Consider the following 16,306-nt stretch of genomic DNA (forward strand, 5'->3'; position numbering starts at 1 on the left):
CCCTCGCTGAATGTTATTAGATTAACAGACTGATTAGCCTCCTCTTGTTTCCAAAGTACTCGTATAATCACCAGCTTTTCTGTATTCTACTCAATGCTAGGAGTAGTCGTGTAAACCTGTTAGACTGATTGCATTCAGCCAGCATCTCTGTGGAGTTGGGTCTAAGTATGCATGCCAATGGTGTCTATGGGAATAAACCCTTTGACTTTTTTTTACTTCTTCCGAGTGATAATGCAAAGTACTCAGAATTAAATTAGAGGGGTAATTAGAGGGGTATTTTTTTCTACTATTGTAAATGCCATTGTTAAGTTATACATTAACAACATGAAATTAATAATCCTTTACAAAGTGCTAATGGGAAAAATTTACAGGATTTTACATCAATATATGAATGGAATTCTTATGAATAATTATCTGATTTTCTGACAGATTTTCACGCCCAATGTGCCTTTCTAAATAAACTGTTCAATTTCTCATCTTAAATTCTTACTCATCTTTCATTTAGGAGACAACTGATCTTGAGGGAAATTAAATTCATTTGAGACATGGCAGATGAAAAATTACACATTATGATATCTTTTTAAAGTTTTATTTCTTGACATTACAATACAATGGATTCAATAAATTTATAAGTTTACCAAGTTTTGACTCTGCAGTAAAGTTCTTTTGACACAGGTTAAAAAAAACTTGTCATGGAAATTTTGCTACCCTTGCTCCCTAAAATGCTTTATAAATTACCCAATAATTTGATAATCAAGCCTTGCAAAATACAATGAATAATGGATGCAATTCCTACAAATTTGTTCCATGACATTAAGTTAAACTAGATAGGCTTTATCGGATTGCTTATTACCATTAGTATTGCAAAAATGGAAATTATGGGTCAGACCTGCCAATTACCTGTCAAATTTGTGGATGCCCCAAGAGGCTACAGTTCAAAGAGCAGTTTGAATCAATATTCATGATCTTCTATACCAGTAATTAACTTGACATTTTGGGGATTTTTTTCAAAATTTGACACCAGTAAATTTAAGGCTTTGATTCATATTGACTCTTTATATCTTGACCCAGGCATAGTATTTGTAAGGATATAATGTCACGTAAACCCCTTTAATGTAGTGATTTTTATAATCAGTTGGGCAACATTTCTTTATGGTTTTTCAATCTAGGCCTATCAAATCACTGGGGAACACAGACTCCCTTCCCTATGACTAGTCCATACGAAGTATGAATACCAAGCAAATGTTATACAAGGATCAATTAGTTGTAATCAATCACAATCACAATGTCTGCAATCAACTAGAAATTTATTAATTGAATAAGAACATGATGCTGAGTCAAAGACCTACCTTTCATTTTAGCATGTTATTAACCATAACCTAAGGCAGAACCACCTTGGCTTCATAATGATTTTATTAGGTAATGTGACTGGAGTGTTGCTAGCATGTACGAGTTCTGCCGTTGGCAAAAAAGGATTCACTTTGACCACAGGTGAAAACATCCATTTGCTTTACCACAATTTGTCATTTATTGATTTTTCTTTGAGAGTTTAGTCTGATGAAAAAAATTATTGTGAAACGGGCCAAGGATTACCTGGGTTACTGTTCCATCATGTCACCAATTATACTGGAACTACTGAAAATATACCCTTACAATGGCCCCTGTAATACTACCTTCAACTATACTAAAATGTACTAATATACACTATTCTAACGTTTCATCACTCCACTTTTTACCAGAAGCACAATTTTGATCTTACTCAAAATTTATCCAATAGGCTACTCATAAGTCACTACCAGGAATCGTTTAGGGTTTCTTATAATGTCACTCATACATATTTCAGGATTACATGCTATCTGAATACCTGTTTACAGCCTTTTACACAATATTCCGTACCATATTTTACGTTTCATCACCTCTAGCACATCACTCTGTCGATTGTAATCAATTCAGTGCCTGTAGCACAGAAGTCGATCTCACAGGCAATGTCATATATCCTCTTGAGAACAACATTAGGCCAGACCGATTTCATTTTATGGATGACATCCTCAGGAGACCCCGAAACTAATGCACAAGAACAAAAAAAAAAAAAATGCTGCCGGGCAAAGGAACACAAAGCTGGAAACACACAATGAACCAAGCACAGAACAGTGCATCAAACAAATTTAAACAACACATCTTTAAGCGAGCTGAGAACACGAAAGGGTCAATAGTTATCTACTTTATACTAAGGCCACACTTTTTTATTTTTATGGATGACATCCTCTGGGTACCCCAAAATCGGTGCGAGAGGGCGAAAAAAAAAAAACAGTCCAAAAAAAAAAAAAATACTGCTTAAGTAAAGGAATGCTGTCAGTACACAGCTGGAAACACAAATTTTACCACAGAAACACGTATCAAACTAACAATATGTCTTTATCCATGCTCTCAAAATATTTAAGCATTGTGAATACTTCGTAGAAATGTAAAAAAAAAAGTCATGAATAGCTATACTTCATATTACCAAATCTATTTAAGGTTATTTCATGCATTTAGTTGGTATAGCAATTAATAAAACAAATATCAATCAAACAGTGTGTCTTTATTTGTATTCTCAGAATATTAAAGCATTTTGAACACTTCACAGAAATGTTTAAAAAATGATGCAAAGATATGCTAATACTACCAAATCTATAAAAGGTCATTTCGGACGATGCCATTTTGTCTACTTCAACTCACACGAAGCAGCCAAACTGTCAGGTGGCCTGTCCGACCTTCAGCCCACCGAATACCTCGAGGCCCTTGTCAACCCTTTTTTCGCTACAGAAACCTGGTATTAATGTGCTGCTTTGTACAGAATGTCACAGAAATTTTTCGGGCGATAATTGCTGGCCGCCGACAAGCTCTCGCACAATTATAAAAAGGTTATATCTCCATGCCCAATATCAATGGCATACCAATCCAAAACGACGGCGCCCGTTCTCTTTATGACTTTTATTGTTGTGTAATTTGAAAGTAATCCTAGAGATGAATTTGACGGCAAAGCGGCCGCATTTCCACTTGGCGATAATACGCATGCGCAGAAAGCTCATTTCCTGGCAAATTCAATAACGACGTTTGCGACAACCGACTTCGTTGGGGGCTGGGGGGGGGGGGATTTTTTTTTTTTTTTTTTTTTTGGAGAACTGGCAAAAATCGGTGCACGCGCAGGATGTCATCCATAAAAATAAAAAAGTGTGGCCTAAACATCAACTTTAAATCCATGGTATACCTCAAATTACCACAATACCATTTTCTCTCTTTTTTTTCTCTCTTTGTTGCAAAAGAAACAAGTGAGCCGCTTTAGATAGGACGTCCTTGAAGCTGTCTGAACGACTGTCACTTGTCCAATGCAGCCTCTCATATAGTACGTTGAGCAAACATGATATCCCCCTCATATCACTTGCATACCCATCTACAATCACACCTCCATCTTCTTGTGATGACAACATGGCCACCAACGTTACATCCACATTTGGCAGCAATACGCACATGCAGAAGGTTTGTTTTATGACAAATTCGGCAGGTACAAGATAAACAAGATTTGTGAAAACCTAGGCTTTTGTGGGATTTTGAGTGGGCACAGATGGTGACAGCAGTCAGTGCCAGATTAAGTTCCAAAGATGTGATTTTTTTTGTTGGGGGTAGAGAACAGGCCACAATTAATGTGATGCGGATGTCATCTATAAAATTAAATCAGTGTGGCCTTAGTCCACACAATGTAGCAGTTCTATTGTTCTACGGGTAATAAAACATGAATGTCTGGTAACATGAGCAAGAAATAACTGAGCTATACTGAGCACTGTAAAAATGTAACTACATTTTCATTCCACCGTGTATGTAACTAAACCCTTCTCTTCTAGTTTGCTACCAACTATTGTGCGAGTCATTCTCTTTTCAGAGTAAATCAATACATTTCCCCAAAACAGAAATCCATTACAGGAAATGTTATAAAATTGTCATCCACTCATATCTTATTTCATTTTCTCAGAGTGAAACTAATCTTTTAAAGCAAAACAGATTTCTGTTACCTGTAAAATAATTCAACTATAATCTGATCTAATTTGTACATAATCTGAGGAATCCCCTGGACACACACACGCACACAGACACACACACACACTTTATTTTAAAAAGTTTACTAATTTGAGTAACTACTTTCATGTTTCCTGATTACAGCACATTCTGAAACACACACACACACACGCACACACACACACACACACACACACACACACACATATATCTCATATTTGTGGACGGTGTCCATTATCTTTTGTGTTGATTTAGATATATGAATAGGGAAATCTCTTAAGCTATCAAATCCACTTAAACCTGATAATGAATAATGTCAAAGTCATCTACAGCCATCGGCATGAATCTGCTAATACATTATCTCTGCTGGTTACCATGGTAGTGACACCCTGTCCTCACAATACAGAACATAACCTCACCTACAATGTCCCTATATTACATTCAATCAAGCATGCTATTATTACTCGATCTTTTCAATGGGGAAACATTGTGAAAACATGCAGAGATACTGTATTTTTAAAGTCAGAATTTCTTAAAATTAGAACAATCCTGTTGAGTGGTAGCAACAAAATTAGTTCTATCCCGTGGATTAAAAGCACCACATATGCTATATAGAAATTTTTGTGACTATAACATTCTGTATCTGAAAAATTGACAATTTTATGCCACTGAAAAGATCAAAGTATTACCATATTCAGAATCTCTTCTGTCAGTTCCACAGCACTTACATGTATCTTTTTATTTTGCTTTCACAAAATATGGCATCTTTGGTCCATTTCATACTTTTTTGAGGCAAGTTTTCGTTCTAACCTTGTAATAACCTCATACTTTTGAAAGTCCCCTTTATAAAAAAGAAAAAACTATAACCCATTTTCAGCACCATTTATTATTACTTTGCTGTTGTTGTTAAATTAATTAACAGCTTTGAAATATTTTCATCCACCACAAGAATCATTCACTTATACTGTTTTGTCTTTATTACAGCATGTAAGACTTTAATGTCGGCACTGAGATAATAAACAGAGTACACATACTTTTTTCTAAGAAAATGTGCTGAGTGACTTAGATGTTTCCATAAGTCTTCAACATTGAAATGGTTGCTAGGCCAACTAAATCCAACAGTCCTTTGTTATCAACAACATGACTGCATGTGCAATATTCATATGCATATTTTTTAATTAATGGTAAAGACAATTTCCTTGGACTTCTTTCCCAACGTCAGTGTCCAAATTTACCATTTGCTCTCAATCTTGATGTCTAGCTCAACACAGCCTAAAGGTGTATTTTTTCAACCTTAACGTGTGTAAAATGTGACTTTTATTGCAAAATACTATGGACTGAGACAGTATGGTTCATAAAAATAAACATGTCATTTAGCATTGTATGGAATTCAAATCTACCTCAATATCGTTCACCATTTCGTTTGCCATTGTCACAGAAAAGTGGCGTTGAAGACATGGACCAAAGTGACTGATTGTAATTCGCTTTATTTGCGTTTATTCCTTTTCTCCTTAAATGTTGAGGATGGTGGTTACAGGGGTCAGGAAACAATGTAACCAAAAGTAACTGGAAGTCATACTGATATAAATCATGATACACCTGCACCTAATTTCAGTGCCAATCAGACCTGCGTATTGATGAGTTTTTCTTTTTTACGCATCTTAAATACAACAAGAGGTTGAATCTTCTGATTCATCCATTAGATATATTGATATCACATAAGAAAAAAATAAATCTAATACCAGACTTTCAAGATTATGCATTAATGCGGCATTGCAATTGGTTACCACCAAATTTGAGTATCAGTTGTCCTGAGGGGCTGGTCACATGATCAGCGGTACCTGATAATAATATCATGGATTTTTGCATTTTCACTTGATAAGGTCAGTATCTTTTCTAGAATACAATAGTTGCATACTGGGCAAGTGGTTGCAAAATGAATTCACAATGCAATTTTTAGAATCATTTTGGATGGTGCTTCTTAATTCCTCATTTGGCATTGCACTCGATGCTTGATTGGCCATTTATTTTCATAGATGCAATCCGTACAAAGTTTGCGTTCCAGTGTGAAGAACGCTGAACAGTTGTTATAATCTATAGAGGTAAACTGATCTTTAACTACCTTCTGACATTTGTCATTCATATTAAAAAGACAGGGAGAAATGTTCCCTAGATAGCTTAATCAATAATTATTTTGCACAAACAGGTATGAGATAACCCAGGTTTACGTGTGCATGCAGTTATTAAAGACCTCATACATGCATCTTTATCCTAAACCACAGCTTAAGTTTTGTGCAGCGCAGCCTTCTATGATGAACTTGATAATTTCTGCCACTGATTCCCCAAGCTATAAGTCCTTAGATTTATTATCTTATATTTAAGACAACACAGTAAGCATTCATGGACATTCAGATTCAATCAAATGATACATGTAGAAGACTGTAATAATAATGCAAATGGCACAAACAAAAATGTCACCTCCTTTCTCATGGCAATTTATTGCTTGAAGTAAATTTGGACTGCAATTTACAGAGTCACAATACTTGGTAGATTAGCAATTTAATTATATCCAACATTCCTTAGAACATTTTATGTCAAGATGATCTTTCATTGAGCTTGGCTTAATTATATCTTTCCAATTATCTACATGACATATCAGCCAGTGGACATGCAGGCTACAGAATTATGATGGCTGATGGACAAGATGGCAGAATGCAAGTGTCTGTTCAACAGTCAACAACCTTATCTACAAATCTGTAGAACTAAGTGTAATGACACCAGATTAAATAGAAAATTACTTGTCAAAGATGGCACATAAACATACATTTAACAAAGAAATTCAAAAGAACATTTATTAACATCTAGACAACAATCAATGGTGAAAGAGTCTAAAATCTTATTCTTAATACAGTACAGTACTTTCAGTACTTTTCACCTCAGCAACAAGTTTGCCCTGTCCATAAGAAGTAATATATTTATCACTGTTCACAATTTTTTGTGGTTTTTCAGACCCACCATGAAATATGTATATATAACCCTATCAGCACATCATGTTTTAAATTGATGACTTATCATAACACTGGTATTATCCTATATGAGTAAGCAATGATCAATCTTCAGAAATTGAACATGTTAAGACAGAAAAAAAGCACCATCCCAACTTTCAGACATGACAAATTTAATTAAGTTACTTAACTAACTAGCCAGCACAACTGACAAATATACAAACAAATAGGGGGAAGAAAACAAAAATAAAATGAAAAAAGAAAAACATGCAGACAGGTTATTGAATTATAAGGGGTCTGCATATAAAAGATTTCAGTCAATCATTAACACAAAGATTAGACTTCTACAGGTGCAACAAATCTGTGGGGCACTTTTTTCTTCATATACGAGCTTAATGAAAGAAATGAACTTGGTCACAGAATAGATAAAGAGTCTCTGAAAATTTAATTCATTTCTACTCAGAGACATTACTTTTTTTTAGTTTTTTAGTCTACGCAATGAACATACTGCAAGCTGAGATGTAGTTACAACTGGTCTAATTTAAAACCAGATGTCAGAGTCTACTTACACAGATATCTTAACTGCTCTACAAGGGCCGTTCTGTGGTTCAATTTTCATCAGTTGTGGATTTGCTTTTCATCTGCCAGGTCAAGTAGTAAGACAAATGTTTGATCAGAGCTAAGGAGCAGATTCTGCATAATCTGTCAACTCAGATCTATTCTCCTAATATTGTATAACAAAGCCAAATATTGGCTACATGTTAAGGTAATATCCAGTATTTGATTAAGGCGTCCTCAAATTAGTTGAATTAATCTGAATTGTTGTACAAAAATGGGCTTTTGATCCCATTTTCAATACCTGAATGTCCCACTATGGTCAATGTCAAATTCACCTTTTCAGTATTTCAGTTTGATACATAAAAAAGCCTTTTCCAGATCATTTAAAAAAATTTCTGACCACATTTAATCTAATGAAATTTCATATTATAATATTTTAAAATCGCCATTTCTTCATATACATGTACTATCAAACATGTACTCTCAAACATGTACTCTCAAACAATCACCACAAGAAAGAGCTGGTTAGGCATGCCAGTGGTATTCAGGTGTACCAAGATTTATAAGGGGGAGGAGGGATTTTAATAGAGCTCTGTTCAATTTCATACTTCAGATATGTTGTTGCCTTTTATAAGGCTCTGAATATGTAGTTTCATGAAATCTTTAATTGTCTCATTAAAGCACCCTTCTCTCTTCTTCCCTGCTTCTCACAAGCAAGGCCTTGTATTTTTTTCAGAGATGATGTATAAATTCATGGCTTGACTTCATTCTGGCCACCTGATGATATATAGCAAAATCTCATGTAATCTTCAATACAATATCTGTAATCAGGGCTATTTTCATACAGATTTTCACATTTGAGATTGGCAGGCAGGTGGAAATGATTTCCCTATGTCTTAAGTCATGTTTTTTTTTTTTTTCAATGAAAAGATGTCACCTTTGTTCAAAGGCAATTTATTTTCACATTACCTTATGAAAAATCCATACAGTTAAAGGTGGGCACATAATCAGTTTACCACCAACAGACTGAAGGGAACAACTAGACAAAACATGAATGTCAGATTTTAGTATGATTCAAGGTTAAGTATAAATTCAAATTCATATTCTAAGTATAAACTACAGGACTATTTCTAAAATTACTGTCCATCTATATCAAGCTGGAGTGATTTTCCTTTCCCATATTCACAGAAAGTAGGTAAAATTACAAGTGGCTGTTCCAAATCAGAAATTTTTATAAATCACAGATTCCCAGAAATATCAAAAGTATTTGTGATAAATATTCATATAGAAGTACAATTTTGGCTCTTTTGAGCTTTTATGTCAGAGAACAATAAGCTCAGTTCACAAAAAGCAACAAAAATATAAAATTACGTGAGATTTCTGAAAGACATCATTATGGTCATAACATAAAGATGTACAGTGTATAATTCAAAGCCCTGGACAATTTTTAAAAATTCATGCATGTACATGTACTGTAATGCAAGTAATATTCAATTTCCACCATCTTACCTTGACAGCCAGTCTTTTCCCTCGGTGTTCTGTATGTTCTTTAAGACTCATGCTTGCCACCATTTCTGAAGGCCCAACTTTACTTTTATTTGATGAACTAGTGAAGGAGATTGTGCCACTTGAGGGTTGGTCTGAATGGGACTCGGTCTTGATGACTTGGAACTGGGACTGCGCCTGGGAACTGCTGTATTTGGCAGAATTAGAATCTTCAGCGTCTTTACACAAAAGGACCCCTGTGCGAGTGGAGTGGAGACTTGGGGCACAACCCATTGCAGTTTTTATAAACTCAAAAGTCCAAGTACAATTTCACCTTCTATCTTGTGGAGTTTCTGAAGGATCATCTGTATGAAGATAAAATAAAAAGGAAGTTACAACAGATTACACATCAGGTTTTAAATTACTGTCATATTATAAAATTGTGTGGCTTTTTGATATAGGTCACCAACTGGCATTAATATCATCTATGATTTTTTTCTTCTAATGGAGACAAAAATTCAGCATATATAATTTATTTCATTCAGTGTCTGTCACATTATTGTTTCCCGTTAATTCTAAAATCATATCATGAAACAGAAAAGTTAAATCTTAATATAATTTCTTCCTCTTTGATCGCATCCAAACATTAGCTCCATGAGTCCCAAAGCTTAAACACTGACCACATTTTTAAATTTCCATACATGCCCACTTATTTGTCCTTCTGCAGCATTTTGGTTTAAAGTTCACTGCAACAATGGCAATTGTAGCCTAACAGACAGCACCAGTAAAAGTCTTTCAACTATACATATGATAGGTCTTTGAACTATACATTGGTCTTACTCCTAAGGAACCATGAAATTTGCATAACCAAAATAGCATTTAAAAATGATGAAGCTGGTACTCATCAGACCTGACAACCATGGTACTTTTTTTTCATACATTGTAAAAAAAACTATAACCTCTTTTCATTATGCTGGATCACCATGCAACCACAATGATGATTAAAGTCAAATGTAAGTAGACATAGGCAAACCCATAAAATACAAGGACAAGTTGCCAGGAAACCTTTGAATATGGCACTTATGGGGATTCAATATTTGCCCATCCTTCTTCAGAACTGCATTTTGCACCTAAGGAACATTATTTCCACACATTATGTAAGACTAGGTGACTAGCACATCAGTTAAGTTTATATTCGTCTCATAACATTTAGAAATCACTTTCTGTGCTCTTATTAGCGTTCATTCAATCCAATACTCTTTATTTAACCAGAGTAAAATAATTTAAGTCAAAAGTTAAGGGTAGTCATGGACGAATATAATTTAAAGCATGTCTAAATCCAAAAATGAAGCAACAAGGCTGTTATTAAGTGCATATATTTGCTTTTAAGTCCCAAAATTATTGATACAACATCAACTACAACATCAACAACAACATTTATTATTATTATTATTATTATTATTATGGAGTCTTCCAAAAAAAAAAAATCACAAACCAAACTATAATTTCTGTTTTAAATGCATTTCACCTTTCTGCACCATTTATGCTGATATCAGATAAAAAAAAATTTTTGGACTCCATAGTTATACAGCAAAAGAGAGTCAAAGTAACATAAATGGACTCCACTGCATGAAACAATAACTATAGCTACTTGTGGTAAGGCAATGACGTCAATAGCACATGTCAATTTCTTTCAGCAACTATTGTTATATCTCTAATAATCAAAATGATTCTGGGCATATGCAGTAAAAGTGACTCATCAAATCCTATCTGTTAAGTATCTTGCCAGGCAATTTGTTCACCAAGCTTCCATAATCATACGTAACAACTGTCCAGGTAGAACATACATGTGTAGGTGCTATGACACTACTGTTTGATGTTGACTTCACTTTCTTCTTGATTTGTGTTTTATATTTGTTTATTTTTCATTTAATTCATCTTTCAAATATGGTTATAACTTATAGTTAATTTTTTTTTCTTTTTTTTTTTTTTTTTTTTTTTGTAAAACATCTAGCTGTTTCAGATGTCTATTTGTTATTTTTCAAACAGAAAATATTTGTCAGAAATTCCACATGTACCAATAGTGGCTGCTGGATTTCATATTATTAAGACCCAATCAAGAGTGTTATTTTCTAAATAAAAGCATTCAAATAAGAGTTCTTGAATCCACACTAGGTTATAAAATTAGCTTACATGTTTATGTCAGATCTGTTCCAGGATAATGGAAACAAAAACAGATCCAGGGAAACCTTGTAATTTTTTTATATACCTTACATGCTACCTTGCTTAGAGGGTCATATCTGCATGCAATCATTTCTGAAGAAGCTAAATTGCTGAGAATGTGGTCTTAAAATGCTTTTGTGTGTGTGAGAGAGAAACAGAGAAAGCGAGTTTTCGAATTCTGTTTAGTGATAGTTGTTTTGTAAATATTAGAGTTGAAAAAGATCCCAAAATTGTTTATTTCTCTTATTTATTTATTTATTATTATTTAGTATTTTGAACAACTATTCAAATGTTTAATAAATCCAGACAATCTTCATTTGATCTCTTTGAATTTCAGCTTATATGTCTTGCCACATTTGGATAGCTTTGACTGTGTCAAGCACCATGGTTGCCATGTTCACTCATGGTTGTGCACGATGTCAACACTTGCCTTCCTGCCTATTCCTTTTCAGCCAATTCTTCCTCATTCTTTGCTAATTGTCACTTTTATTCATGCAAATTTAGCAATCAGTTTTTTCTGCTGCTCTGCTTTGTCTCTCCTCATTTTCTGGTCTATCTAGCTCAAGCTTTTCTTCATCTAGTCTTACTTAACTGATGTTCTGCACAGGATTACCTGACAAATAATTTCAGTTCCTTTGTGACTGGCATCTTCTAAGGAGACCACTCAAGTTGATCATGAAATCAGACTAATTTCTTTCAATATACACAGACCAACAACAGTGGATTCTCCCAGAGATGCCCTGTCCTTCATAACAACTTTTGATTTGATTCAGAGAATTCATTCAGATTTAGCATTTGCCTGTGGCAAGACAAATCCTGCTTTGACTACGTCAAGGAGTGACAAGTAGGGGCTATTTCTTTTAATTGACTTTCCCTGAAAACAGTATTCCAGCAGTCTTTGATCACATTCACAACGACTTGAGCTAGGCTTTACAAATCCTGGGGACTAAATATGGCGGTCGTACATGAAAGAAAAACCGCCTAATCTTTTAATAGTCTCTCCACCTCTCACACGCCTCCCCACACATCCCTGGGGGGGGGACAGTCATTAAATCTCGGCTCCATTGGGATGACACATGGGGAAGCGTGTGAGAGGCGTGTGAGACTATTAAAAGATTAGGCGTTTTTTCTTTCATGGACGTCCTCCATATTTAGTCCCCAGGATTTGTAAAGCCTGGCTCAACTCGTTGTGAATGTGACCTTTAATGCCATAAATAGATCCCTTGTAGTAAGTCCAGGCCTATACAAACGGATTAGCTGTTTGCTGACTCGAGCCTAAGATTTGTGAGCACGAATGCCCAAATTTACAACTCGAACCACCATTCTATGGCACAACTGTAAAATTAGGGGCCACAAGCATTGGACTACAATCCACAAACCATTAATCCACTAACCTAACCATTCTCAGTATGTTCCGTATGTGTCAGAGATTGTCAAGAGTGCATTTCTGCAGCATTGATATGTGGTATAAATAGCAAATTCAGACCCATAGCCAGCAATTTCAAAAAGTGGACCTTTTTCAATGAAACCTTTGTGTACCTAGATCAAATTTTACCCAGAATGGGCCTTTTCCTGACAAAAAGGCAGTTCTTTCGAACCCCTGAAGCCTCCTGGCTATTGGCCTAAAATTAAAGAAATATATTAGTTCAACTTGATTTGTGACTTTATTCATTTTTTAAATTATTTTTATGATAATGTAAATCCATGGAAACAGATATATTCGTAAGTTGGTGGAAACAGTAATTGAATCAATTTGACAACACCACTGTGGTCATTGCAAAGTAAACTCTTAAGCTTCTATGCATTTTCCACACTACTAACATATTTGGTCTCGTCCAAGCTTTGAGTGTTCACTACAACTAACATCACTCTCCTCCTCAAATTCTGCCAATATAGCTCTATGTAGCCACTTTATTGGTTATTGGTGTAGCTCTTTTGTCAAAGAAATAGAAAGAGCTAGATGAAATTTTTTTTGACTAGGTACAGCATCTTTGAAAGCTCTAATTAACAACCAGTTTTTTGTATCTTCTGCCACATTGAAAATAGAGTTTGATATTGAGATAAAGAACCTCTATGTGTATAGCTAGAGATTCTGATGAAAGTTGGGCAGGGATTTTGGGCTTTTTCATGCTGTGCATGCCAGTGGCTACTAATTGTAACACTTTGCAATGAAATCTAGTTCTAGTATAGTCCTTTATTGATGATTCCTGCTCAAATGATCGAGGCTCATGATTGCAAACAGAAATTATCATTTATGAGGCCTGAAGTCCACCTAAACATTTTAAACACACATTTTTTTAAAATAAAAGTACAAAAAATACTCTTGTTGAATTTAACTAAATAAGTAACATTTTTATTTAAACAGATAAATGCCATGAATTAATGTTGCCAAAAAAAATTAATTATAATAATAACAATCTAATTTATCACCTCCTGTTGAACCTCTTCACCTGTCAACAATCTGGAAATTAGTGCTAAAAGTTGATTGCAGAATTTGAAAAACCCACGCTTAAGTGAAGGTTGAAGACTTCTTAATTTTCCCAGATTGTTACTGAGTGATGGCGAGTGTCAGGAAAGGAGGGTTAAAAGTTGGTTATATTCAAAGGAAAACATCCTTAACCACAGAAATATGACATATAAAATCATTTTTAGACCGTAAATATGAGGGGAAAGTAGTATCTTTTTCCAAGAAAGAAGGAAAACTGAAAATACATAACAACTTGACACAAAAATATGATATATCTGTACAAGTATAAACAAAATATATTAAATGCTATTAACATTAAAATGAAAGTACTTTTGCAGTAACTCATTTAAACCAACCACCACCACCCCAACCCCCAGCCCCACCCTGTAACCCTCATTTTTGCTAAGCAAAATAAAATTATGTGGTGACTTCGATCTAAGTCTATGCTATTCAAATAAGTTTGTTTGGAAATTTACTAACTTATATATATTTTTTTTTAAAATAAACCTTAAATTTCTTTTACCAATAATATTACAGCAAATTTTCACCCAAGCGATAACCTAGCTTGGCTCTCATAATATTTGAAAGGCATAAAGTTTCATGTAAAAACTATCTTAAATTTAGTTAATAATACCCAAACTAATCTTTTTTGGTAGTGAAGACATTGCTCAAAGTCACAAATTAATATAGAAAAGATATTGAATATCACAGAGTTATATCATGGAGGAATTCAAATACATATTATTTATGTGCCAAAATGAATATGGTCACAAATTGACACAACCTCAACAATATCACCATTACTTCTTATCAATTGGAGAAAGCTTCAGGTGTCTTGGCTCTATATCAAAACAAACATTCGATTGATCTGAACAGCCTTACGATAACATCAAACCTAATAGCAACACGTATTTGTTCACACAACATTAACCAATAACTGTCGGAACCGTAAACCTACCTGTATGAGTTTCTCTGTCAGTTCACCTGCTAAACCATACGTACTTTCTCAGCTCACTGTAAACATATCTACCACCGACATTTTTTAAGTTAAAACTGCAAGTTCCTTCTGATAATTTTGCAAGATTTTCTGCTTTTGTCTTAATATTCCTGTTACATTAAGATCAACTTGAGCAGTTTTCAGCACCGGCATTCCTTTTTGATCATTCGAGCACTGCGGCATGTGTAATTGACATGTCACGTACCTGTATCTGAAAACATGCACACACCCGACAACGGCACTTGCAGTGTGATCAACTACCTTTCTTCGAAGAAGTCTGATAAATCAAGGAATAGTTCAATGACACAGACGCTTTCGTGTCACAGTGGTCAGAATGAAACACGGAGAAAACAATACTCCACGCTAATCATCCTACCTTCCGTAATTTTGACGGCTGGTTTGAAAACAGCACTGTTCCAAAAGTTACTTATACCCACCGCGCACTGCCCAGTGTATTACACCAAGTTGGAGTCATTTACAATCGCTTTTTTATTACCTTTGTTCTGCAACGCCACCTCACAGGAATAACTCGTTGCCTCGAAGACCTCTTGAAATCTAGCGCATGGAATCACGTGGTGCCAGCTTCGACGACAAACGAGTGATTGATTACACAGGCCTCTTTGAAGGCCTACAGTGTGCGTGGTCTTTTTAAGATTGACGAAAAGGCTTCTAATCGATATTTGATCTGATCTGATTGTAGAAAGGCTCAAAGTTTGTGTGCCCGTAACATGGTTTTCGATAAATTATGCCGTTCTTGGCATGACTTATTAAGTTATTGTATGCACGACGTTGTCATAGTGCGATATGATGACGTCCATCGCTGAGTTAACAGAATACAAGTACCGGATAAAATTGTTCTAAAACAATCTTGATAAGGAGTCAAATGACTGGTCGTTAGTGATCAGCCTTGGTTAACACCTAATTGAACAGGTGTTCACAGCTGTTTCCAACGGAAAAGTTTTAACTATGCCTATATAGGTAGCCTATAATATTGCTTTTATTAGTTGGCGTTGGTGCCCTATCCATATCAGGTGTATTTTAAAAATCTGCTTTTCAGATTTTGAACGGCAGGCCTACCCAACTACCAGACTCGGCACCTAAGGATCCAGAATTAACCGGTATATCAGACCACACTTCCCGTTTTCAAGGTGTGTGTCAGATCGCATTTCGGAGTATCAGCCAGAACACCGATAGGATGAGCCCTGGCATGCTCGGCTGTCACCTTGATTGGATAGTAAACGATTGTCGTAAAATCGCTATATGATTTTAAAACCAGGTGCATTAATTTGAAAGCCACCTAGATGAACCTTAGCCTGCCACTTTAATCTAATACAATGCAAAAAAAGCCCTATCAAAAGTGGTTAAATCATTCAAACCGAATGTCATAAAGTCCCCATATATCCCCATAGAGACAATAAAATAAAGTACTCTAAAGTAAGAGTACAGTTTAAGGTTGTTCAGCCGAGCGTGGATGAGCCCGAAGTCGTGCTACAAAATTTGTTCTTAGGTATGATACTC

At 35.1% G+C, this 16,306-nt stretch overlaps 1 protein-coding gene across 3 annotated transcripts in view; it reads right to left on the bottom strand.

Moving 5' to 3' along the window:
• The window catches only part of LOC106163080 (high affinity cAMP-specific and IBMX-insensitive 3',5'-cyclic phosphodiesterase 8B), a 71,327-nt gene extending 55,805 nt beyond the window's left edge, over positions 1–15,522 (bottom strand). For 2 of the 3 annotated variants that reach the window (XM_013540553.3, XM_013540551.2), the window contains exons 1-2: positions 15,285–15,522; positions 9,126–9,466 (exon numbers count right to left, since the gene is read on the bottom strand). In XM_013540553.3, coding sequence (XP_013396007.1) covers positions 9,126–9,395 — 270 coding nt within the window. In that variant the 5' untranslated portion in view covers positions 9,396–9,466; positions 15,285–15,522. The remainder of the gene's footprint in view (positions 1–9,125; positions 9,467–15,284) is intronic. The other variant, XM_013540552.3, reaches the window with a different exon arrangement.
• Positions 15,523–16,306: the final 784 nt, after the last annotated feature.

Source organism: Lingula anatina, chromosome 1, assembly GCF_051362555.1.
Source record: "Lingula anatina isolate TDL-2025a chromosome 1, LinAna3.0, whole genome shotgun sequence".
Lineage (NCBI taxonomy): Eukaryota > Metazoa > Brachiopoda > Lingulata > Lingulida > Lingulidae > Lingula > Lingula anatina.